Source organism: Bos taurus, chromosome 28 (genome assembly GCF_002263795.3).
Source record: "Bos taurus isolate L1 Dominette 01449 registration number 42190680 breed Hereford chromosome 28, ARS-UCD2.0, whole genome shotgun sequence".
NCBI classification, from domain to species: Eukaryota; Metazoa; Chordata; class Mammalia; order Artiodactyla; family Bovidae; genus Bos; species Bos taurus.
The window spans coordinates 5,963,580-5,988,187 of record NC_037355.1 but is presented as its reverse complement, the minus strand read 5'-3'; the positions used below and the strand labels follow the sequence as shown (position 1 = coordinate 5,988,187).

At 44.7% G+C, this 24,608-nt stretch overlaps 1 protein-coding gene and 1 non-coding gene across 3 annotated transcripts in view; one reads left to right on the top strand and one right to left on the bottom strand.

Annotated features, from left to right (window-relative positions):
- The window catches only part of PCNX2 (pecanex 2), a 310,678-nt gene that overhangs the window by 198,674 nt on the left and 87,396 nt on the right, over window positions 1-24,608 (top strand). For both annotated transcript variants that reach the window (XM_002698790.7, XM_005226237.5), the window contains 2 exons: window positions 4,170-4,278; window positions 10,202-10,331. In XM_002698790.7, coding sequence (XP_002698836.1) covers window positions 4,170-4,278; window positions 10,202-10,331 — 239 coding nt within the window. The remainder of the gene's footprint in view (window positions 1-4,169; window positions 4,279-10,201; window positions 10,332-24,608) is intronic.
- TRNAK-UUU (transfer RNA lysine (anticodon UUU)) lies at window positions 9,130-9,203 on the bottom strand. Its single transcript has one exon. It is a non-coding gene; the product is annotated as a tRNA-Lys (tRNA).

The window sequence follows — 24,608 nt, the reverse complement described above, 5'->3', positions numbered from 1 at the left end:
AATACTCTTGCCTGGAAAATCCCATGGACGGAGGAGCCTTGGTGGGCTGCAGTCCATGGGGTCGCGAAGACTTGGACATGACTGAGCGACTTCACTTTCCCTTTTCACTTTCATGCATTGGAGAAGGAAATGGCAACCCACTCCAGTGTTCTTGCCTGGAGAATCCCAGGGATGGGGGAGCCTGGTGGGCTGCTGTCTATGGGGTCGCACAGAGTCGGACATGACTGAAGCGACTTAGCAGCAGCAGCAGTGTGTATATGATAATCCCAAACTCTCAATTTATCCCCCCAACACCATGTTTCCCTTTTGGTAACCAGAAGTTTGTTTTCTAAGTCTGTGAATCTGTTTTGTAAGTAAGGTCATTTGTATACATTTTTTTTAGATTCTGTGTATAAGTGATATTATATGATATTTGTCTTTGGCTTTCTTAGTGTGCTTATCTCTAGGTCTATCTGTATTCCTGCAAATGGTATTATTTCATTATTTTTATGGCTGATTAATATTCAGTTATATATATGTACCACATCTTTATCTGTTCATCTGTTGATGGACACTTAAGTTGCTTCCATGTCTTGGCTATTGTAAATACTGCCACTGGGAACATTTGAACCATGGTTTGGGAGAGGACTCACTTTTTGTGAACCTTAAAGATACAACCTCAAGCTGACGTGAGAGAGTAAACTGCTGTTCTCTCAATTTTGGGCATCTCAAAGGCCCCCAGAGCCTTGGAGACCCATCCAAATCCAGGGTTCAAGAAGCTTAAACCAACCGCTTGATTAAAACTAAAGTGGACTTTCTGAAAGAACGAAAGCCAGTTGAAGTCAGCTCTCGGGTGGATGTCAGTGAGCCAGAGGGAAGAACGTGAAAGTTACTGGGAAAAAATGTTTGTTTTTCTTACCCAGAATTCATATTCCTTCACAGTTCTTCTGGTCCAGTTGCATCATCTTTCTCTTCCACTTTTCCTTTCTCTTTATTCCACCTCTGTCCTCTCCATTGTCTCTGCTTCTTTCCCTTCTCTCCCTTGCTCTATCCTCTGCCTTCTCTCTGCCTCTGACTCTTCACTGCTAGGTGTGTGACCAGGGTCCCCAGGGGACACATTTAGACCATGGGGCTCTTGCACGACCAGATGAGGTCACGTCTCAAGAGCTCCTGATTTGCTGTGCCTTTGAGAGAACATCTGTCCTTGGTTCATCTTCTGTAGCCGGTCCAAGGAAGTTTAACTCTAAAATTAGTCTCCAAACCCAGGATATTGATGAGAATGTGGGAAGATAAGAAAAGCGAGAGGAAGATTTGAAGAGGATTCTAATTAACCTCACTTTTCCTCATGACATTTTCATGAAACAATTCAGGTTAACCTCATCTTTTGGTTCCAAAATCACAGATGTGACCTTTCACTGACGGGCTAAGTTATCTTGGTTCCTTGAACCTTTCTTTCCTCAGTGGCCCGTTTTCCAGCCTTTGCTTTCTTTTCATTGTGATCTTCTGATGTTCTATGTCACACTTACTGAGGCCTCGTTAAGAGTTCTATTTTTCCTTCTCTTTTGACATCATGAGTCTGGTGAATGTATCTTACTATGTCATATGCTAACCAGTCTAGAAACCAACACATCCTGCCATTTGAATTCTCCATTATTATGGAATACTAGCCATAAAAAGAATAACATGATGCCATTTGCAACAGTACGGATGGACCTAGAGATTATGTCAAGCAAAGACATATGATATTGCTTATATGAAGAAACTAAAAAAAATGGTACAAATGAACTTATTTACAAAACAGAAATAGACCCACAGGCATAGAAAACAGACTTATGGTGACCAAGGGGGAAAGGGTGGGGAGGGGTAAATTAGGAGCTTGGGATTAACATATATATACTGCTATATATAAAATAGATAACCAACAAGAACCTACTATATAGCACAGGTATTCTGTAATTAGTATTTGGTAATAATCTGTTGACAAAAAATTATTCACAACCTAAAACTTGAGTTATGTTTTATTTGGCGGGAATTCTTAGGACTTTAGTCCTGGGAGGCAGCATGTCAAGAAACCCTGAGAGAACGGCTCTGAGGAGGCAAGGGGAAGAGCCAGGTTATACAGAAGTTTTGCAACAAAGGGCAGGTAGTTGGGAACATCAAAAGATTATGGTTAATTAAAGAAAACCAGATATCTCAAGTTAAGGAATTTGGTGCTTTTCTGTGTATGAGAAGATGCAAGAGTCGGGTTCCCTGAAATCATTCCTTTGATACGCACCTCAGCTGTCTGGCTCCAGTATCCGGTTTTCACATCCTGCATTTCCTCAGGGCTCACTGTGGGGACTAGCTGCAGTGTGATGGCTGCTAGATGACAGGTACTCTTTCCTCCCTGACTCTCCTCAGGGCCATTAGTTTGCATGGGAGGGCTGCAATCACTGGTGACTGTGACATCCTTTCCTTACTGATACAGCAGGAAATATTCCATTTCCCAAACCTGTAAGGGAAAAGAATCTGAAAAAAAGAATAAATAGGCATATGTATAACCAAAATCAACTTGCTGTATACCTGAAACTAACACAACATTGTAAATCAACTATAGTTCAGTTTTTTAAAAAATGAGGTCTCCATTATGGGTGAAGAGTGTATGTGGAGTTTAGGAAGCATGTTGCTACTTACTGACTGCCTCTAGAAGTGACAGCCATAGAATTTCACATCTGGGGTCCATCAGTCACTGCTGTCTACAAAGCAGGGGTCTGCAGTCCATGAATCCGGCCCTCTTCATCCTTTCCAGCACATTTATATTCTGGATCTCCAGCCCAAACCACTGGGCACTTTTCCCCTCGTGTTCATCCTTAGGCCACATAAGGTCTCTTCTCCCCAACCCCTGCTTCTCCCCAGAACTCAGCTTTCTCCTGTGCTGGCTTGTCTAGCAAATTAATGCAGCAGCTCCCATAGCCCGTCTTGGCTCTCTAAAGCACTTTGTAACTTGCAATTCAATCCTGTGGAGCAGTTTTCTCCGGGAAGAGTGACTGAAGAGGTAGGCTGAAGTCCATACACAAAAAACTTGAGCAGTGTCCATCATGATGGGGTTTTGTATAAATCTTTCCCTGAAAGACCCAAGTGTGGAGGAGGAAAGACCAAGCTCTGAGTATTCCTTTAAGAAACACAGAGATATACCATATCATTAACTTGGTGAAATTAACCACACAAGGTTTCCTCTGATCATCTTGTTGCTGTTTGAAAGTCCCCTTGAACAGCTGTCTTGCATATGAGACAAAGGAAGTGCTGAGAAAAATGTACACAACTTGAGAGTTGCAAGTTAAGTTTTATTTGGGGCAAAATGAGAACTGTAGCCCAGGAGACAGCATTTCAGATAGCTCTGTGAAACTACTCTAAGGGGGCGAGGCAAGGAGCTAGGATATATAGGAGTTTTGCAACAAAGGGCAGGTAGTAGGAACATCAAAATATGGTTGTTAATTAAAGAAACCAGATAGGTCAGGTTAAGGAATTTAGTGCTTTTCTGTGTATGGGAAGATGCATGAGTCTGGGCTTATTGAAATCATTCCTTTGCTGTGAAGGCAATGGCACCCGACTCCAGTACTCCTGCCTGGAAAATCCCATGGATGGAGGAGCCTGATGGGCTGCAGTCCATGGGGTCGCTAAGAGTCGGACACGACTGAGTGACTTCACTTTCACTTTTCACTTTCATGCATTGGAGAAGGAAATGGCAACCCACTCCAGTGTTCTTGCCTGGAGAATCCCAGGGACGGGGGAGCCTGGTGGGCTGCTGTCTATGGGGTTGCACAGAGTCGGACATGACTGAAGCGACTTAGCAGCAGCAGCACCTCAGCTATCTGGGGCCAGTATTCTATGTTTTCACATCCTGATGTTCCTCAGGACTCACCATAGGGAGTGGCTACAGTCTACTGGCTGCTAGATGACAGGCATTCTTTCCTTTCTTGAGTTTCCTCAGAGCTCACCGGTGGATGCTGATGACTGTGACATCCTTTGTTTACTGATACGTGAGGAAATAGTTTCATTTCTCAAAGTATTCCGTTTCCCAGAAGGTAACAGTAGGAGGAGTAATGATCATCACACTGTGGCTTTGTACCTTTAACACAGGCTCTCTCACCAACTGACACGGCTGCCACTGTGGTTGTCGTCACTGATGCTTCTCTGTCTTTCGCTTTCAGCTCGGGGACCTGCTTCACAAGCTGCAGTTCGTCCTGACCTATGTGGCTCCTTGGCAGATGGCTTGGGGTTCCTCCTTTCACGTGTTCGCTCAGCTCTTTGCAATCCCTCGTATCCTTTCTGCTTCTGTTTTCACCCCCTGGCTCAGATTCACATTTCACGGATGTGAGCTTTTCATTGAACCTTGGCAATAAAAAGGTTTTAAAGTCTTTAAGATTACATTTTAATGGGGACCTGGGGAGGCACTGTGGCTTCCTTTTAGGCACTTAGCCTTAAGAGATATTTCTTAATTTGGAAGTCTTCCTGTTTCTTAATGCATATTCAGGAGTGGCTTAATTTCTTCTGATTTTTCCATTTTCCACGACCACATCTGCATTAAGGTATCATGTCTTTTAAATCACCACTTAAATGATTTGGATTACTTGTGCAAAATAGTGCAAATTAATTCGATATTATTAAATGTTATAAATATTATTATTGATATATTATTTTTGATTATATAACATTATATTAAAACACAGTTTGGTTATCATATACTTGAAGAATGTCCAATGACCCAGAATTGGGCAAAAACAGAATTACTCAAATATCTTTGAAGACCAAAAAAAATATTTATGGTTTTGTTTTACAATTGTCATTAGCCAAGGATCCTAGTTTTATCATTCATAGTTTCATTTGGTTTCCTCGTCTATTTTTAAGTGTTTCCATAATGATGATTAGTTTTAATTTACTTCAAAACAATTTGACATGCTCCTACTAAAGATCATTTTGACACAGCTAAATTGTGTGTGTGTGTGTGTGTGTGTGTGTGTGTGTATGTATTTGGAGAGAGGGAGAGAGAAAAATCAAGAATATTCTTGAAGACAGAGAGAGTAAATAAAAGATTCTTAACTCAGGCCTAAAATTTGCCCTCCCTCAAAGACTTTTCTTCCCACTAAATTTATGCATTTTAGTTTGTGTTTCCTGAGTTGTGGTCCAGGAACTTCCTGTATCAGAATCCTTAGAGGAGCTTATTAAATAAGCAGATTCCTGAGGTCAGCACATACCTTGAAAACCACATTAAAGGGGGAATCCTGAAATCTCCATCTTCACAAGCCTCCCTGGGATTCTCATCCACTGATGTGTGTGAAGCGCAGTCTTGGCTGGCATCTACTGTGGGTGCTGTGAGCTTGTTTTAATGGCCACATGGAGCTTTCTTCCCTGGAGGTTACATGAGGCTTCTCAAGACAATTCTTAAGGAACCCCTGGGATCTCAACTTTGAGTACAGTGGTAGAAATTTATTTGGGGTATTTGTTATCCTCTGGTAGCTCAGATGGTAAAGAATCTGCCTGCAGTGAGGAAGACCTGGATTTGATCCCTGGGTCAGGAAGATGCCCTGGAGAAGGGAATGGCTACCCACTTCAGTATTCTTGCCTGGAGAATCCCATGGACAGAGGAGCCTGGTGGGCTACAGTCCATGGGGCCCCCAAAAGTCAGACTACTGAGTATCTAATACACACATTTGTAAAGTGATAATGTGTTCTATATATATTTTTAAATGCTGTCCTTCTGACTCATTTGTTTTTTAAAAAAATTAATCATACCCAAAGCTGTCCTCAAAACGCACATTCTCCATATTCCTATTCTTAGACCTGCATTGATATTTGTAAAGTGTTTCATGCTTATTTGGCAGAACAAGCTCAGGAAAAATGATCGCAAAAGTGTGAGCTTGTATACCACCCCTTTATAATAACATTCATTTTCTACAGTGGCAGTCATTTTAGTTTTTCTAAACAGAGTCCTTTAAAACAAAGACAGTGAGATAAAAGAGTGAGGGGATTTTTATTTATTTCTGGTGCATGTCTTGGGTATCCTGTCTAGAATTTAAAGCCTGTTTATTAAATGAAAAAGATGAGATGGATATAAATTTGCAGCTGAGGAGTTGGACTAAGAATTTAAAACTTGAAGTAGTGTTTTCCAATTTTATCCTAAATTTGGTCTCACAGAGATCTGTAGCATTTCTTGTGGCTTCTTCTGCCTTGTTCAATGAATTTAGTAATACTAATTACTCCTTGCAGTTCTGTAGCTGAATTACACCTGTTCTGGGAGCCATAAGTTTCAATTACCTGACCTTTATGTGTGCTGAGGGGTCACACACAGGCATGTGGTACCTGGCACTTGATAATTCCTCTGAATACAAATGCATCTATCTCAGATGGAGCACGGCGGGCACTACATCTAAGTATGTTTGTGATGGGCTTCCCTGGTGGCTCAAAGGTAAAGAATCCACCTGCCAGTGTAGGAAACACGGGTTTGATCCCCAGCTGGAGAAGATCCCCTGGAGAAGGAAATGGCAACCCACTCTAGTATTCTTGCCTGGAAAATCCCATGGACAGAGGGGCCTGGTGGGCTACAGTCCATGGGGTCGCAAAGAGCCGGACATGGCTCAGTGACTAAACAACAACAGTGTTCATGATGATGGATTTGATTTTCAGACACAATCAGTCCTCATGCTTTGTTCCGAAAACTGTTCCCATCAGTGACACCCACCTGCCTCTGCTCAGGTACAGACACTTCAGTGGTCGTGGAGCCTGACCACAGCTGGTGTGATGACCTACAGGAGCTTCAGCACCTTCCTCATCACCCAAATACACCTTCCCATCCTGGATCTGTTGTAAAGGTGGTGATGGTGGTGGTTTAGTCACTAAATCATGCACAACTCTTTTATGACCCATGGTCTGTAGCCCTCCAGGCTCCTCTATCTGTGGGATTTCCCAGGCAAGAATACTGGAGCGGCTTGTCATTTCCTTCTCCAGGGGATCTTCCCAACTCAGAGATCGAACCCTGATCTCCTGCTTGGCAGGCGGATTCTTTACCACTGAGCCACCTGGGAAGCCCATTGTAAAGGTAACTATTTGCTGTTTGGAGCCCAACATCATACCAGTCAGAATATAATGAGATCATTTAAGAAACCAGATATATATGCCATCAGGATGAAGCTATCAGGTTCCTAAATGCCAGCCCTGGATCTTGACTAATTTTGAAATGTTAACGATTCTATCACTCTATTAGGAAGCTGTGGGTTCCATCCTGGCATTGAGAAGGGACTAATTTGCTCCATTTTGAAACTGAATTAACTTTCAGGCCAGCAGGTCACTGTTTAGTAAATTGCTTTTTCCAGTCCTAGCATGTTTTGTCCCTCAGTCACCTCTGTTAGCTTATGAGCTTGTAACCTCCAGGGAAGGATGAGAATGCTCACCCTTTTAATATGTGTAGAGACCATGCAAGACCATTATCTTCAAATAATTAGAGTTAGCCAGATTTGCTCTATTAAATGTGTGTATTGGAAAGACTGCTTTCTGTTTGGCATGTCATTTTGAGCTTCCAATTACGTTTTTAAGTATTAATGTTGAACATTTTCATTTTAAATGCCTGAACCTTTTTAAGGAGTCTCCATCCTTAGCAACTGAACAGCAACAACCATCTACCCCTTAGGCCCGCCTCTTGGCTCTCAACAAAGAAGGCTGCATGTTTCTCAGCACTGCCTTGGTTGTTATAGTCACGGTCCTCTGTATTTATATATATATATATGTATATATATATATATATATATTTACTGATATATATTAAAATACATATATATATTTATAAATATATATATATATATATTTACTGATGGTCCCTAAATAAAATAACCTATGAGGCCTTCTGTTCACTGCTGCCCTACTTCTGACCTACTACACTTCATTTTCTTTCCTACCAAATTTGGACTTCATAAGCTAGCAATATTTTCCTCATTTCTTAATGTCTGGATAACTGTTTCTGGTGTTTAAAAAACGGATAGCATCCTCTTTGGGGACATGTTTAGAAGCGAAAAGAATGGCAGTGCCAGCCCACCCAGCCTGCGGCCTGGCCTGGCTTCCGCTTACTTTGTCCTGGTTCTTCTAACCCCACAGGGCCCCCTGAACCTGCCAGAGTGGATGTCCCTCTCTTCTCTCCTTCCCCCGCCCCCTCCCCACAACACCCCACTTGTCAGGAATCTCCCCTGTGACCCCACTCTGCTTTTTCAGCACCTTTTCTCAGTGACATCTCCTGTGTAGTTCCTTTTACTTCTGATGATGGAGGTGTAGTAGATTGGTATGTTTTGTGGCAGAGGTATTTTTTTAAATTCTTGATTGTTGATACTTTGTTTAAAAAAATTTTTTTAATCTATATTTTGGCTGTTCTGTGTCTTTGTTTCAGTGAGTGGTCTCACTAGTTGCAACACATGGGATTAGGTGCCTGGTGGCATGTGGGATCTTAGTTCCCCAACCAGGGGTTGAACCCACGTCTGCTGCATTGCAAGGCAGATTCTTAAACACTGGAACACCAGGGAAGTCCCATGTAGTAGAGATATTTAGATCTTTCCAGTTTTCAAATTAACAAAAAACTGATTCTGCATTTGGACCTAGGTCAGAATAAAGGGAACTGGACTGAAATTGTAGCACAAGCGAGACCTTTTGTTACCCAAACAGTTCAACACGATTATTAATGGTAGGTGTGCCATTTCACGCCTCAAGATGTTTGGAAATAAACAGCAAGTTGGGGGAAAAAAAGAAAAAGACATAGTTACAAATGAAGAAAAACTTTTGCATCTATGAAAATGCTCAGGAAGTGCCCATAGACAGACAAGGTTCACTCACACCTCTGTATTTATACGTAAATGGGTCTCTGAAGGCCCATATCACGAAAGCCCTGCCATTGATAACATGGGAAAGCCCTTCTGTGTTCCGGTAGGTAATGAAACACAGAGCCCTCCTATCTGTGACCAGCATGGAGGCATTTCTTACTATCCACTGGAACTTTTTAAAGATGGGCTAAAGAAATAAGACCTCCAATTGTGCAACAATGAGAAAAAGGCACATTTTCCAGGTGGGAAAATCAGCCTTAGAGGAGATCAGATTTTTTTTTTTTGGCCCTGCCCTGTAGTATGTGGACCTTAGTTTCCTGACCAGGGATCGAACCTGTGTCCCCTGTATTAAAAGTGCAGAGTCTTAACCACTGGACCATCAGAGAAGCCCCATCCTTATAAATCAGATCAGAGCTGCAGTAGAATCAAGCAGGCCCTCACCCTGAAGGACGAGGAATCACGTGCGCATGTAAAACCTGGGCAGTCTGGCTCCCCACTGACCTCTGCCGCCTCCGCTCCTCTGACTCTTCCCCTCAGGCCCCACCATCAGCCCCGAACCACAGTGATGTGACCGTGATTGACAGCTGGAGGAAGTTCCCCAGTGATGGTGGGAAACTGGGGAGGGACCAGCCCTCTACACCTCCCCTGGATTTCCAGAGGTCAATTAGTTGAGCTTAAGCCAAAAATTAGAGCCATACTTATTTTAATTTTGGACAATTACATTTCTGATCGGAGTATGTAAAGCTGAGGCATGCCAGCAAGTAGGAAACCCATACAGAGTACTAGGGAGATGACTTAGCTGGCAGCACGCTGTGACTTTATGTGTACACGTTTTTAACTTGTAAACCAGATATAAGCTGGGTTTTTTTCTTTTTTTAATTGAATTGATCTATTGGTGTTCAGTGTGTGATAAAAGACACAGATTTTTGAATAGTGGGAAAAGATTCTTTGAGGAACAGAGATGCTGTCTTCCCAGACAATGGTATTTATTTACTTTCAAAGTATAATTTAATTTTAATTATTTATAGAACTGCTTAGTACTTTAGTAAATGTGCCACAGTATGTCTGGTTCAGTTAATGTCATCTCAGGAAAAAGCACTGTTCTTTTCAAATCTTAGATATTAAATCTTTGCCATGAATTGTGCTGAGACTGCTGGGAATTTTATAAGAATCCTTTGGTTTTCGCAGTGGTGATACATGAGACCTAGCAGGATACTACTGAAAGTTTTACATTTCCAAAAATGTACCTACAGCCATCACAGGGATGCCCGTCTTTCTTTCCTTGGTGGGAAAAATGGCTTTCATATAAACTTGTTAAAATCTCAAATATTATTTAGAAAAATAACAATGAACACACTTTTTGAGCCTTAACTCAAAATTCTCAGATTCTGCCATGCTTTTCTTTCAGACGTTTGCCACATCCATCGTTTCTACTCCACTGAGCCCATTTCTTGGGAGTGTCATTTTTATCACATCGTATGTCAGGCCAGTGAAATTCTGGGAGAAAAACTACAAGTAAGATCCTAAAATCATTACTGACTTGCTTTGCTAAGACTTGAGTTCAGGATGCTCCTCGACCTTTGTCTATGAGAAGTCCAGGCATCAGGTTTTCTCCTCCTAGCGACCCCATCCTAACCCTGCACCAGACCATCCACTCAGCTTCCAGGTTCTGGGCCAAGTCTACTGATGGCAAATTTGTAGTTGGTACCAGTCTAGGTTTCACCAGTTGTGAAGGAAAATGAGTTATCACTGTCCATTCTTTTTTTTTTTTTTTTTTAAAAAAAGCTTTTTACTTTGTGTTGGGGTTTAGCCGATTAACAATGTGATAGTTCCAGGTGAACATGAAGGGGCCCAGCTATACATATACATGTATCCATTCTCCAGCAAACTTCCTTCCCATCCAGGCTGCCATGTAACATTGAGCAGAGTTCCCTGTTCCATGCAGTAGTTCCTTTTTGGTATCTATTTTAAATATAGCAATCACTGCCCACTCGTAACAGTTGCTCTTGACAGGTTGTCTTAGGAACCATGGTCTAGTCATTGGATCAGATTGCTTCTTGGGGGCTCATCTGCCTTCTGTGGGCCTTTGAAATATACATGTCATGCGTGTACCAGTGTGCATGCATCACAGCTCAAAGTGAGCACACCATTGTTTTTCTCAGCACCGTTGACCTTGTAGAAGATGATGCATGTGCTATTTGTACTGGTCAGTCGTAAATTTCCTCAAGCAAACAGTGATGGAGCCAGAGCTGTCTTTTTTTGTTTTTTCTCGGTTGGGCCACACGGCATGTGGGATCTTAGTTCTCTGATTAGGGATCAAACTCTTGTCTTCTGCATTGGAAGGCAGAGTGTTAACCACTGGAGCACCAGGGAAATCCCACTAGGGCCATGATTTTGTCCGACGTGGTGGGAAGTAATGGTTCTGTGAGAAACTTTCAAGAGCCATTAATGATTTGTTGGGGGAGGGCCTGAGAACAACAGCCGGAGGAGGGGGCAAGATGAGCCGGCCTGTCTCCAGCCGGGTTGTCTCCTTTGCCCTCATTTACAAGCCATACCTGGGCTTCCCATCCAAGCCCTAATCCATCTTCTGTAATGTATCTACGTTGCCCATGGCTCTGCCTGGGGGCACTAGTGGTAAAGAACCCACTTGCCAATGCAAGAGACAGAAGAGACACACGTTTGACCCCTGGGTTGGGAAAATCCCCTGGAGAAGGAAATGGCAACTCACTCCAGTATTTTGCCTGGAGAATCCCATGGACAGAGGAACCTGGCAGGCTTCCATAGGGCTGCACAGAGTGAGACACGACTGAAGCGACTTAGCACAATCACACTGCCACTTCACAATGTGCCTGCATGTGTCGCAGAGGCCAGAGTTACATCAGGAGATACATGCGGTTAGACGGTTTATGTGAATGGAATAGGATGTTATGATGAACACCCAGCACGGGCTGCCAGCCTGCCAGGGCTCACACCTCACCTTCATCATTTGATGTAGGTGACCTCACTCCTTTCTCTTCTTTTCTGTAAAATGGGGCCAAAGGAATAAGGCCTACTTCACAGCCTTGTGGGGGAATATGAGTTAATAGTCATAAAGCACTTCGAACCCAGTAACTGCCACATGGGCCTGCACTGGTGGGACTCTTCTCTGACTGCCCTGCCTGGAATTCTTGTCTCCCCCCCGCCCTGCCCGACTGTGCTAACCATCTCTGGGAGCTCACATTTAGGGGTCCTGGGGAAATCGAACCAAACTGGAGCACCCCAAGGTGAGTCAGTGCTGTGAGACCACCAGGAGGTGGGAAGGCCTCGCCTGTGTCTGGCAGATTCCACCTTCGAAAAGGTGGGCTTGTTGCTGTACAAGTGAAGCCATCTTGAAATTTACATGTAAGCAAGAGTCTCTTTTGCATTTGTCTAAATAGATGCTGGGACTTCCCAGGTAGCTCAATGGTAAAGGAATCTGCCTGCAGTACAGGAGACGAAGGACATGCGGATTCAATCCCAGGGTCAGGAAGATCCCCTGGAGAAGGAAATGGCAACCCACTCCAGTATTTGTGCCTGGAAAATCCCATGGACAGAGGAACCTGGTGGGCTACAGTCCATGGGGTGGCAAAGAATTGGACATGACTGAGTGAGTCATGCATGCAAAGAGATGCTGGGCATATTTACAGAGTCAGAAAGAAAAGAAAGTCAGCAGCACTGGCTTGTCTTTAAGCTTCTTAAGGAGAAAACAATTTGGGGGACTTTTGTGGAGCTCGGAAAATCTTCTGGAAGGTACAAATACTTGAGAATAAGAGGTGTGTCAATCTCATAGGCTTTTTAACTATTCAGGAAAGTGCATGATATTTTAAAGGTGATCTTCAGCATAAAAGATTTCTTTTTGTCTCCTGTTCTCAGATAAGTTTGAAAACCAGTTTTTGGTAGGGGGCCAGGGAAGAATTTGATAAGCAAAAGGCATCCCCTTTGAACTGGAGGGGGTGATGTTCAGTCACTAAGTTGTGTCTGATTCTTTGCAACCCCATGGACTGCAGCACACCAGGCTCCCCTGTCCTTCACTATCTCCTGGAGTTTGCTCAAATTCCTGTCTGTCCATTGAGTCAGGGATGCTATCTAACCATCTCATTCTCTACCCCCTTCTTTTTTTACCTTCAGTTTTTCCCAGCATCAGGTCTTTCCCCGTGAGACTGTTCATCACATTAGGTGGCCAAAGTAGTGGAGCTTCAGCTTCAGCATCAGTCCTTGCAGTGAATATTCAGGGTTGATTTCCTTTAGGATTGTCTGGTTTCCCATAGAAAGGGAAATGGGGAAATCTTTGTGAGATGCTTTTATTGAGGGGAGTCATCCTAACACCTGTGCAATACAAGTTATGTATTTTCTTATTTAGTTTCCTCACTTCCAAGAGTCAGCCACCCATTCAGGATGATACACTGAGATATGAATTGTAGGTTTATGCAGGTTACTTAAAAATATGGGCTGCTTGAGTGTTTCCTTATTCAGCCACACAAAGAGATGATGATGCTCAGGTTAGCACTCTGTTACATGTGGAGGCTTTGGTCGGCTGTCCTGGGATGAGAAGGGCACAGCAGGCTCTGTGGGTATGTATGAGGATGTCCTGTCTTCATTAGGTCTCTCTGAAGGAGCCAAGTTGGAGAAGACATTCAGCCCAGCTGGTGGGGGCAGGGAGAGATGCGGATGCAGAAGCCAGCCAGCTGAAAGTCTCTTGTCACCTTGTGTTAAGCCTCAGAATACAGAGCCCTGTGGTCATCTGCTTAAAAGATCGGAGATGGAGTTTGGAACAGTGAGAGTGGTGGGAACCCGGAAAGGAAATGGCAGAAATCTCATCTAGATCCCTGCCGGCCCTCTGGAAAGCTCATTCTCTGTATCTGAAACTGTTGGTTTTTATTTCGAGCACTAATGACTTTCCTTATTCTTATTTGTGAGTGTCTCTGTAGCCATTCCCATTACTTTCTTTTCAGTCTGATGCAGAGAAGCAGTTGTTAGTGTAATTGATTGTTTACTAACTGTCCCAGCTAAGAGATACTCTCCTCTCTGTGTATTAGTGAGCGCAGTCTGCCAGTGGGCACCAGGGTCGCCAGCCTCACCCTGGGGGTGTGATGAAGAGCCCTTATCGTCTCCTCGCTTGGCTCCCTCTCCCTCTCCACCTCTGCTCCCTCACTTTCCAGTCCTCTGATTTCTCTTCCAGACCTTTTAAAGCTGCCTTTGGTTTTCGCAAGACTCCAGTGAGCCCTGTACCCTAATGGAGCCAGCTTCTTTTCTTTTTTTTTTTTGCTGTGTGTGGGATCTTCAGTCCCCTACCAGGGATCAAAGCCATGGCCCCTGCATTAGAAGGGCAGAGTCCTAACCACTGGACTTCAGGGAAGTCCCCTGGGACAATTTTCATTCTCTGTGGAAACAGTAAGTAAGTCACCAGCTACCTGGTGACTCTGGCCTGTCAGTTTGCCCCAGCTTGGTCTGTCTTGAGATCTGCAGAATCTGTACCGAAACGCTGCTCCTTGCTGGGGGCCAGTGACAAACGTGCCCTCTGCCCACCTAAGTAAGCTGCTCTCCGCTTGATTCCCCAGAAGCAGCACAGGTCACGCTGTCTCCGAAGTCTGTGCTGGCTCATTGCTGCCCGACGAGGAGAAGTCCCCCAGAGCCCCGCACTGCTAGAACTGCTCTGTGTCTGCCTCTTCCAGCCTGGCAGTCCTCCCAGCACTCGCCACAGGGCTAGTGTGGCTGAAGTTGAAATTCCATCGAGTTTTAATTAATTTAAATTTAAGTAGCTGCATGTGACCAGAGGCTACTGTATTGGACAGCACAGATACAGACCCACTTCACCCCAGTCCTTATCTTCCACAGTACTTTTTCATACATCACATATTCAGATTTTTCATTCCCAGCCCTCCCTTGGCCAGGTTCTTCTCATCCAATGCTCTTCCCTCCCACACACCTCCACTTCCACCCACACAGATTCAAAAGGCATCTCTGAATGATTCAGAGAATCATTCCACCTGTTGATGGATGAATGGAAGGTTCGGGAAGGACTTTTAGGATGAGAGGTACTGAAGCCATCACTTTTGGAAAACAAATTTGCTCTGTGGCTGTCGTAAATTGTACCAAAGATTGGTGTGACTGATGCTACTTCCAAGTTTGGACTTCTTTGTTTTCATCTTTGTGTCCCTATGTTGCATGTACAGAACAGCTCTGCTTACAGTAGGTGTTGTGTGACTATTTCTTAACTTAATGAAGTCCAACAATATTATGTAAAAGAGAAAGGAATTCATAATCTGGATTTCATTTGCCGCAACACAATGTTCGCTATTAAACTGTTCTTAACGAAGAGGGTCTTTAAAATCAGTCTTGATGAGTTCTGCCTGGTGTCTCCATTTAATTTACAGGCAGTGATGGCAAATGCACTGTAATAATAGTGCCTGATGTTTATAAATCCTCTTATGTGAGAGTACTTTTAAAGAGCTTTAGAAATACATATTGATATTATGATTTATCATCCTTCTCTTTATATATAAACAATTGCTAAATAACCAAACTTTATCATTAACATGCAGCAAATGTTTAGGCTGGAAAGCATTTGACTCATGGCCCTGGTTGTTTCATCCACTGTCTCAGTCCTAAAGGAGTTGGACTGGTCAGGAAGATTCCCTGGAGGAGGGCATGGCAACCCACTCCAGTATTCTTGCCCGGAGAATCCGATGGACTTATGAACCTGGTGGGCTACAGTCCATAGAGTCGCAGAGTCGGACATGACTAAATTGACTTAGCAGCCCTAAAGAAAGAAAAGTTCCATTCACAATGATTTGATTTTGATACATCAATATCTTCTGTTGTTCAGTCACTAAGTCATGTCCAATTCTTTTTTGACCCCGTGGACTGTAGCCTGCCAGGCTCCCTTCTCCGTGGAATTTCCCAGGGAAGGATACTGGAGTGAGTTGCCATTTCCTTCTCCAGGGGGTCTTCCTGACTCAGGGATTGAACCCACAGCTCCTGCATTGGCAAGTGGATTCTTTACCACTGAGCTACCAGGGAAGTTCCAAAAGTCTTCTATAAAATGTTAAACGCCATAGCTATGAGGGGACACATGTGACAGTCACCTGAAGGGCACATGAAAGTTCATGGTTGTTATATTTCTATTACATTGTCCAGATTCGTTTTAAAATGTTAAGTAGTTCTGGACGACATCCTTGTTAACAAGTATACTGTAAGCATGTTCATGAGACCGCTGTGCTGGCTTAAGATGGGAGTCATTCTATGTGATTGCTTCACAAAAAAAATCAGCTCTGCATTCCATGCTTTTTTTGTTGTTCAGTTACGGATGTCATGGTCTTGTCCCACCCTAAGCAGGAAGAAGATAATCAGTGTGACTTCATCTTCAGCTCTTCCTGAGACGGGGATGGTACTCAGAAAGACCTTGGTTAAAATCCCAGTCCATATGCTCCATTTGGTGTTTGATTTTAAGAAATTATTCAGCGTGTTCCATTCAGTCACTCAATCGTGTCCGACTCTTTGCAACCCCATGGACTACATCACGCCAGGCTTCCCTATCACCAACTCCCAGAGTTTGCTCAAATTCATGTCCATCAAGTTGGTGACACCATCCAACCATTTTATCTTCTGTTGTCTCCTTTTCCTCCCACCTTCAATCTTTCCCAGCATCAGGGTCTTTTTCAATCAGTCAGTTCTTCTCATCAGATGGCCAAAGTACTGGAGTTTCAGCTTCAGCATCAGTCCTTCCAATGAACACTCAGGGCTGATTTCCTTTAGGATGGACTGGTTGGATCTCCTTGCAGTCCAGGGGACTCTCAGGAGTCTTCTCCAACATCACAGTTCAAAGGCATCAGTTCTTTGGCACAAGCTTTCTTTATGGTCCATCTCTCACATCCATACATGACGACTGGAGAAACCATAGCTTTGATTAGATGGACCTTTGTTGGCAAAGTAATGTCTCTGCTTTTTAATATTCTGTCTAGGTTGGTCATTGCTTTTCTTCCAAGGAGCAAGCATCTTTTAATTTCATGGGTGCAGTTACCATCTGCAGTGGTTTGGGAGCCCAAGAAAATAAAGTCTGCCACTGTTTCCATTGTTTCCCCATCTATTTGCCATGAAGTGATGGGACCAGATGCCACAATCTTTGTTTCTTTGAATGTTGAGTTTTAAGCTAGCTTTTTCACTCTCCTCTTCGACTTTTGTCAAGAGATTCTTTAGTTTCTCTTCACTTTCTGCTTTGAGGGTGGTGTCATCTGCATATCTGAGGTTGTTGATAGCTCTCCTGGCAGTCTTGATTCCAGCTTGTGCTTCATCCAGCCTGCCATTTCACATGATGTGCTCTGCATATAAGTTAAATAAGCAGGGTAACAATATACAGCCTTGACGTACTCCTTTCCCAGTTTGGAACCAGTCTGTTGTTCCATGTCTGGATGTAACTGTTGCTTCTTGACCTGTTTAGAGATTTCTCAGGAAATTATTAGAAGAAATGAAGTAGCCCTCATAGTCAACAAAACTCAGCCTGTGAGCCTCAGTTAACTCCTGTGTAAAATGGGATGACTGTCTCTATGTGCCTCCTAGAAGTTGTAAACAAAATTAACCCTGTACCCATTTTGCTTTCCTTCTTTGTATTTTTTAAAATTTATTGTTAATTGGAGGCTAATTGCTATACAAGGTTTTGCTGTTTTCTGTCAAACAACAACATGAATCAGCTATAAGTGTATATATATGTGTGTCCTCTCCCTCTTGACCTTGTTTTTTTAAAATTTGGCCACATTGCATGGCATTTGGGATCTTAGTTTGCTGACCAGAGATGGAATCTGGGGTCTTCTACGTTGGAACCATGGTGTCTTAACTACTGGACTGCCAGGGACGTCCCTTCTTCCTTGTATTTTTATCTGCTGTCATTTAACTTTTACTTCAGGTAAATCTAGACATGTTTTATGTTTCCTTGCAACCAACCTGAAATCATTTCTGAAATGGCAGAACACAACCATAGCAACCCACGAAAGAACACATGTGTAGACCGTGGAGCGTCATATCCGCAGCCACTGTGCTGTGAGATGCTCTGTAAATGCTGGTCCTCACCTCCAGATGCTATGGTTATTTTGAGGCTTTAGCCAGTCCTAGAGCCTGGGTTCTGTTCTCTGAGCATCAAAGCTGCCTTAATGGAAAGAGTGAGATCTCCCAAGTGCCATTCTTTTGTGGCTTATCAAACAACAGAATAGATGATCAAAATATTTCAGCTAGTCTCAGTGAGCTCTCATGGGTCTTACTTTGTTACTCCACAGCCCCTTCCTGGGTTACTGTAATATAGAAGGGAAACTAGCTGGACCTTCGGAATTACAGAATACCCCCTGTGCTGTCTACAGGGAGGGAGTCCTCTGCTACTCCTCTGGAGCAGACCTTGTATCTCACTCAGCACCCTTGTGAGCGTCGTCAGCCACAGTAGTGGGCTCTTACTGCACTAGGTCCACTCCTCGGGGCATTAGCCAAATACCCCGTACACCTGGATATACCTGCCGATCCTGAAGCACGTGCATCCTTGCTCCACCTGTGCCATCCTTTAACGGTTTGAAGGAAGCTTTCCTTCCCTTCTCAGCCCTCTGCTTCAGGCTAAACTGTCCTCTCTGTTTTTGGTGTGAGATGGTCTAGCCCTTGAACATCTCAGCTGCCTTCACCCAGATGTTTCCTGAGATTTCCCTGTCCACGCCCTCCGTAGCAGATACCTCCAGGTGTCACCTACTCAATTCACAGTAAAGGGACCTGTTACTTCCTCTAAGTCCTATGTTGTGCTCTCACTTATGCTTCTTAAAATCTTGTTGTTCATTCGCTAAGTTGTGTCTGACTCTTTGCGACCCCACGGACGTGCAGCACTCTAGGCTTCCGTCCCTCGCTGTCTCCCGAAGTTTGCTCAAACTCACGTCCATCGAGTTGGTGATGCCACCAACCATCTCCTCCTCTGTTGTCCCTTTCTCCTCCTGCCCTGAATCTTTCCCAGCATCAGGTTCTTTTCCAATGAGTCAGCTCTTCACATCAGGTGACCAAAGTATTGGAGCTTCAGCATCTTAAAATCTAAACCTCCTCAATTATTTTGCTAAAGTCTTGGGAGATCAGCCCTGGGATTTCTTTGGAGGGAATGACGCTGAAGCTGAAACTCCAGTATTTTGGCCACCTCATGCAAAGAGCTGACTCATTGGAAAAGACTCTGATGCTGGGAGGGATTGAGGGCAGGAGGAGAAGGGGACGCCAGAGGATGAGATGGCTGGATGGCATCACTAACTCGATGGACGTGAGTCTCAGTGAACTCTGGGAGTTTGTGATGGACAGGGAGGCCTGGCGTGCTGCGATTCATGTGGTCGCAAAGAGTCGGACACGACTGAGTGACTGAACTGAACTGAACTGAACTGAAAGTATTGCCAAGCCAAGTCTTCATCAGCCCACTCTTATGTGTATATGTTTTACTGAAAGGCAGAAATTTCCATTTCCTCTATCTACTCTCGACTTCTTGGCTTCAACTCAACATTCCAATCTACACAGGTCAATGTGTCCATCGTCATTCATCACCTCCCCAGCCCCTTCACTTGTACTGCCTGCAGATGGGCTTGCCTGTCATCATCTGGGTCTTCATTCATGGTTTGTTAATGATGATGAGCTGGACAGAGTCATGGATGCCTGACGTGGTTAAAGCAGTCAAAAAAGAAACTCTTAACTTCACACTTTATTTTCTACTTTTTTCAGAATGAAGGGATTTTGCTGGATTTTCTCTTCCTAGCAAGTTGTTTTAAGGGTGGTTTGTAAGATCATCGTGCAAAGCAGTAAACATCTCAAAAGGCATTTTGTTTTTCTGTTTTAAACACTTTTTATTTTATATTGGGATGTGCTGCTGCTGCTGCTCAGTCACTTTAGTCATGTCTGACTCTTTTATGACCCCATGGAGTGTAGCCCGCCAGGCTCCTCTGTCCATGGCATTTCCCCAGAAAGAATACTGGAGTGAGTTGCCATGCCCTCCTCCAGGGGATCTTCCTAACCTAGGGATTGAACTCACATCTCTTGTGTCTCCTTCATTGCAGGCGGGTTCTTTACCGGGGCCACTGGGGAAGCCCCTGTTGGGATACAGCTGATTAACAAACAATGTTGTGATAGTTTCAAGTGAAGAGTGAAAGGACTCAGTCATACAAATACATGCATCCATTTCCCCCCAAACCCCCGCTTCCCTCCAGGCTGCTGCAGAACGCTGAGCAGAGTTCCCTGTGCTGTACAGTAGGTCCTTACTGGTTATCCATTTTAAATATAGCACTGTGTGCATGTCTGTTCCAAACTTCCTAACTGTCCCTTCCTTCTATTCACCTTCCCGGGCTCATTCTCTAAGTTCATTTTCTAAAAGTCTGCAAGTCTGTTTCTTTTTTGTAAGTTCATTTGTATCATTTAAGATTCCACATATAAGGACTATGATATTTCTCTCAAAATACATTTTTTAAGTGTAAAGCAGGAAGCTTATATGGCTTATGGGTTAATAGTAAAATGCAGCATTATAATTCAAGTCTGTGGTTCTTCCAGAAAGGGATTTACATATTTCAACTTGTAATGAAGCTACCCCACAATTTATTTGGGTGTGTTTTAAAAGGGCTTCCCACATAGCACCAGTGGTAAAGAACCTGCCTGTCAATGCAGGAAACATAAGAGGTGTGGATTTGATCCCTGGGTCAAGAAGATCCCCTGGAAGAGGACATGGCAACCCATTCCAGTACTCTTGCCTGGAGAATTCCATGGACAGAGGAGCCTGGTGGGCTACAGTCCATGGGGTTGCAGAGAGTTGAACATAATTGAAGCGACTTAGCACATATGTTTTATAAAGCACTTGGACACAGTTGCCGAGGGGTTAAAGTCCTGAAGCTCCCTTATCAGATGTCTTAGGGCACTAGAGCTCCTGAACGCATACCTAGGAGTGTGTTGGGCCCTGGACGCACAACTACTAAAGCAGTGGAAACAGCGCAGCAGCAGTAGCAGTGATGGGAGTGGGCCTCGCCTTTCTGCATGTAGTGGCCGCCTGCTCACTTTCTCAAATATATTCATTGCTGTCCTGTCACCCACTCTGGAAGTAGGATTTCATTTTTCTCATTTCACAGATCAGAAAACTGAAAGTCAGGACAGTGAAATAAATCGCCCAAGGTCACAGAACAAGTCAGTGGCCAAGCCAAGATATGAACTCAGGTCTGGCCTTATTTCAGGCCCTGAGCATTTCCCATTATGAAATAAAGCTTCTCAAAATGCCTTCCACACCAAAAACAAAAAACAAAGAAACAAACAACAAGAAACCCCAAACTAAAGCCAGTGACTGCCAGTGAGAGCATTTGCTCTTGACTCGAGAGGTGCGGTCCCAAGAGCCTGTCTAGAAGGGAAGGTGGCTGCAGTCCGGGCCCGAGATCCCATGGGCCTCATTCCGGGAAGGCCTTCTCTGGGTCTCCCTTTCCTGAAAGGCCCTCTCTGGGTCCCCAAGCGAGCCCTGTGCAGCCCCTCCCCATGGGGTCAGCACCAGGTGCTGCAGAGGTCGGTGGCTGTGTCCCGCCACCTCCACAGAAGCGGACGTTGGTCCCACACCTCTCCTCTGCCCTCAGGCAGGCCCAGACTGATCCGAGTCAGAACACAACTTGCCCAAGTGTCTGCTTGCTCATTTGCTTCAGTTGTGTCTGACTCTTTGTGACCCCAAGGACTGCGGCCCACAAAGCCCCTCTGTCCACAAGAATGTCCAGGCAAGAATATTGGAATGGGTTGCTGTGCCCTCCTCCAGGGGATCTTCCCAATCCAAGGACTGAACCCACGTCTCCTGCAGCTCCTGCACTGCAGGCTGATTCTTTACCACTGAGCCACCGGAAAAGCCCGACTTGCCCAAGGCCACTCCTGGGATCATCCTCTGAGTGGTCTCACTGATGACTGAACCGCTGGAGCCTCGCAGCTCAGGCGCTTGGAGCCCCCTCCTCAGGCTGCGTGAGAGGTGGTGAGTGGCCACCTGGCCAGATCTGGACCATCGCTGGGGGGTTCATCGTTCCCTGTTTCCTCGGGGACCTTGTGATGCTCCCGTGGCCCTGAGCTGGGTGCCTCAGTGCTCCTTCCGGAGGCCCTGATCAGGAGCTGCAGTTCTGCCTGATTCTCAGGAGCCCTGGATCCCACACAGGAAGGTGAAGGGGCGTCCTCTCGGGTACAGCCTGCTGCCTCCAGGACTGCCAGAACCAGCAATGGGAGCCTCTCCCACTGGGAGATCCAGAACCACCAATGATGTGAGGCACTGGGGCGCACTGGTTCCAGACCATGCCAGGTGGGTAGATGTGACTTCAGAGCAGGATTGAAGCCTGAGGTACCCTCATGAGTTCACCTGAGGTCCTGAATAAAAGCTCAAGCCCAGAAAGGGTTGTTGTTACTCAGTCACTCAGTCACGTCTGACTCTTTGTGACCCCATGGACTGCAGCACACCAGGCTTCCCTGTCCCTTCATTATCTCCCAGAGTTTACTCAAACTCATGTCTGTTGAGTCAGTGATGCCATCCAACCATCTCATCCTCTGTCACCGTCTTCTCCTCCTGTCCTCAGCCTTTCACCATTTCCCAGCATCAAGGTCTTTTCCAGTGAATTGGCTCTTCACATCAGGTGGCCAAAGTATTGGAGCTGCAGCTTCAGCATCAGTCCTTCCAGTGAATATTCAGAATTGATTTCCTTTAGGATAGACTGGTTGGGTCTCCTTGCAGTCCAAGGGACTCTCAAGAGTCTTCTCCAACACCACAGTTTAAAAGCATCAATTCTTCAGGGCTCAGCCTTCTTTATGGTCCAACTCTCACATCCATACACAGCCACTGGCAAACCATAGCTTTGACTATGCGGGCCTTTGTCGGCAAAGTGATGTCTCTGCTTTTTAACATGCTGTCTGCGTTTGTCATACCTTTCCTTCCAAGGAGCATGTCCAACTCTTGTGACCCCATAGACTGTAGCCTGTCAGGCTTCTCTGTCCATGGGATTTCCCAGGCAAGAATACTGAAGTGGGTTGCTGTTTCCTTCTCCAAAGGTCCAAGGATCAAGTGTCTTCTTATTTCCCAGAAAGGGAGTCAGACTAATTAATTCAGAGGCAATTTTCTTTTTAAACAGGCAATTTGAGAAATTCCTGTCTGCAGCCTTCAGTGCCCTTAGCTCTCTGGAGTCTCCAGTAACTTGATAGGCTTGTGAAAGGAATCAGGAAACACCCTCACTTTTATTGGGAGCTAATGATAGGTCTTTGGGAATCCTCCCCCTAGAAGGGATTCAAAGTCTGATGCATATAGACATCTGGATGTTTTGAGCCATTTAGAAATGCTTGAGAGTCACTTTGAGGTTCCATACGGGTGTCTGTTGATAAAGGAGGCGTGTTTTGGGATTAGCATGGTTTAAGCCATGTCTGAGGAGGCAGTGCATCCTGGGACTTACAAGGAATAGGCAGGGTGGGAAACTGGACTAAGTCTCAAACTTTCCGAAAGTGATAGAAGTGAAGATAAGCCAGCAATAAACATTCTCAGTTATGTATAATGAACTGGAGGTGTCAAGACAGACTGAAGAGCCAAAGGAGCTCAGAGTTTAGTATCAGTAAACCTCAGCCAGGTTCTGGGGATACATGAGCTGAGTCTGCGGACGTGTATCCTGACTCATGTTTCATTTCATTTTAGTAGAACCTAGTTCTGCGTAAATACTGTCCTGGACTTCAGGCCACAGGTAAGCAAGAAACAGATGAGCGAGTGAAACTGTGGCCAAAAAGACAATAAAAAAACAAGGTGTGAAACCCAGAGTCCTGGAGATGGATTGTTTCTGCCTGGCCTGAGTGAGCTCTGGGACTTTGGGGTGTGCCAAGCCTGCAGGAGAGGAGAATCCTATTTCCCACTGGACTTGGTGGTGTAGAATGAAAGGTTAATGCTTCTGGCAGCCTTTTTGTCCCCATGAGGTGTGAACTGACCTGAAAACACAGCAAACAGGCAGGGCTGAGGGACGTGAAGAATGATTCCTGATGACACCATCCACTCTAGCCCCTGAGTCCAGCTGGGCTCCATTGACCTTTCAGCTATGTGAGTCAATGCGTTTCAGATTTTTCTTAAGCCGTTTCCAGTTGGGTTTCCTATCACCTGAAATCTAAACACTCATAATAAAAGCAAGTAATAACTTTAATCAAAAGGATCTTTCCCTCACCATTTTATTTAGGGGAATGACAGCACAAAGGTAAAATCTTTAGCACTATAAGTCTGTGAGTCTAGTCTACAATTGCAGGGAAGGGTGGACTGGCAGAAAGGAGTCTGAGCCTTCTCCGCTCTCTGGCTGATACATCCTGTGTCTTATCAGAACTTCCACATCTCTGCCTTGCATTTTCTCAACTGGAATCCCACTATCTGTGTCTGAATGCTGTTACGTCTGAGACGCTAAATGATGACCTTGGCCCCATCCAGCTGTTTTGCTGACGGATGAGAAAGCTCGCACACCATGTACCCAGGGGTAAGGTTTGACACTTCAGGTGTGGTGAAGAGCGATTATGCAAATGAATTCCAGAAGGATGATGCTTTTGAGGAACTCCAGAGCGTTGAATTTCTCAAATAGCACAAGTTTGAGCTTATTATTCATTGTGCTGCAGTGCATAATTTTACCCAGAGTCCTGTTCCACCCTGCTGAGCCGTTAGAAAATCTGGAAGGTGCGGAGCAGTGAAGTTGACTGGGCGCCTGCGGGAAGCCCTCCACCTGCCCACCTGCTCCCCGGCAGTCTGGTGCTGCTGACGCAATGTATCAAGGTCACCCG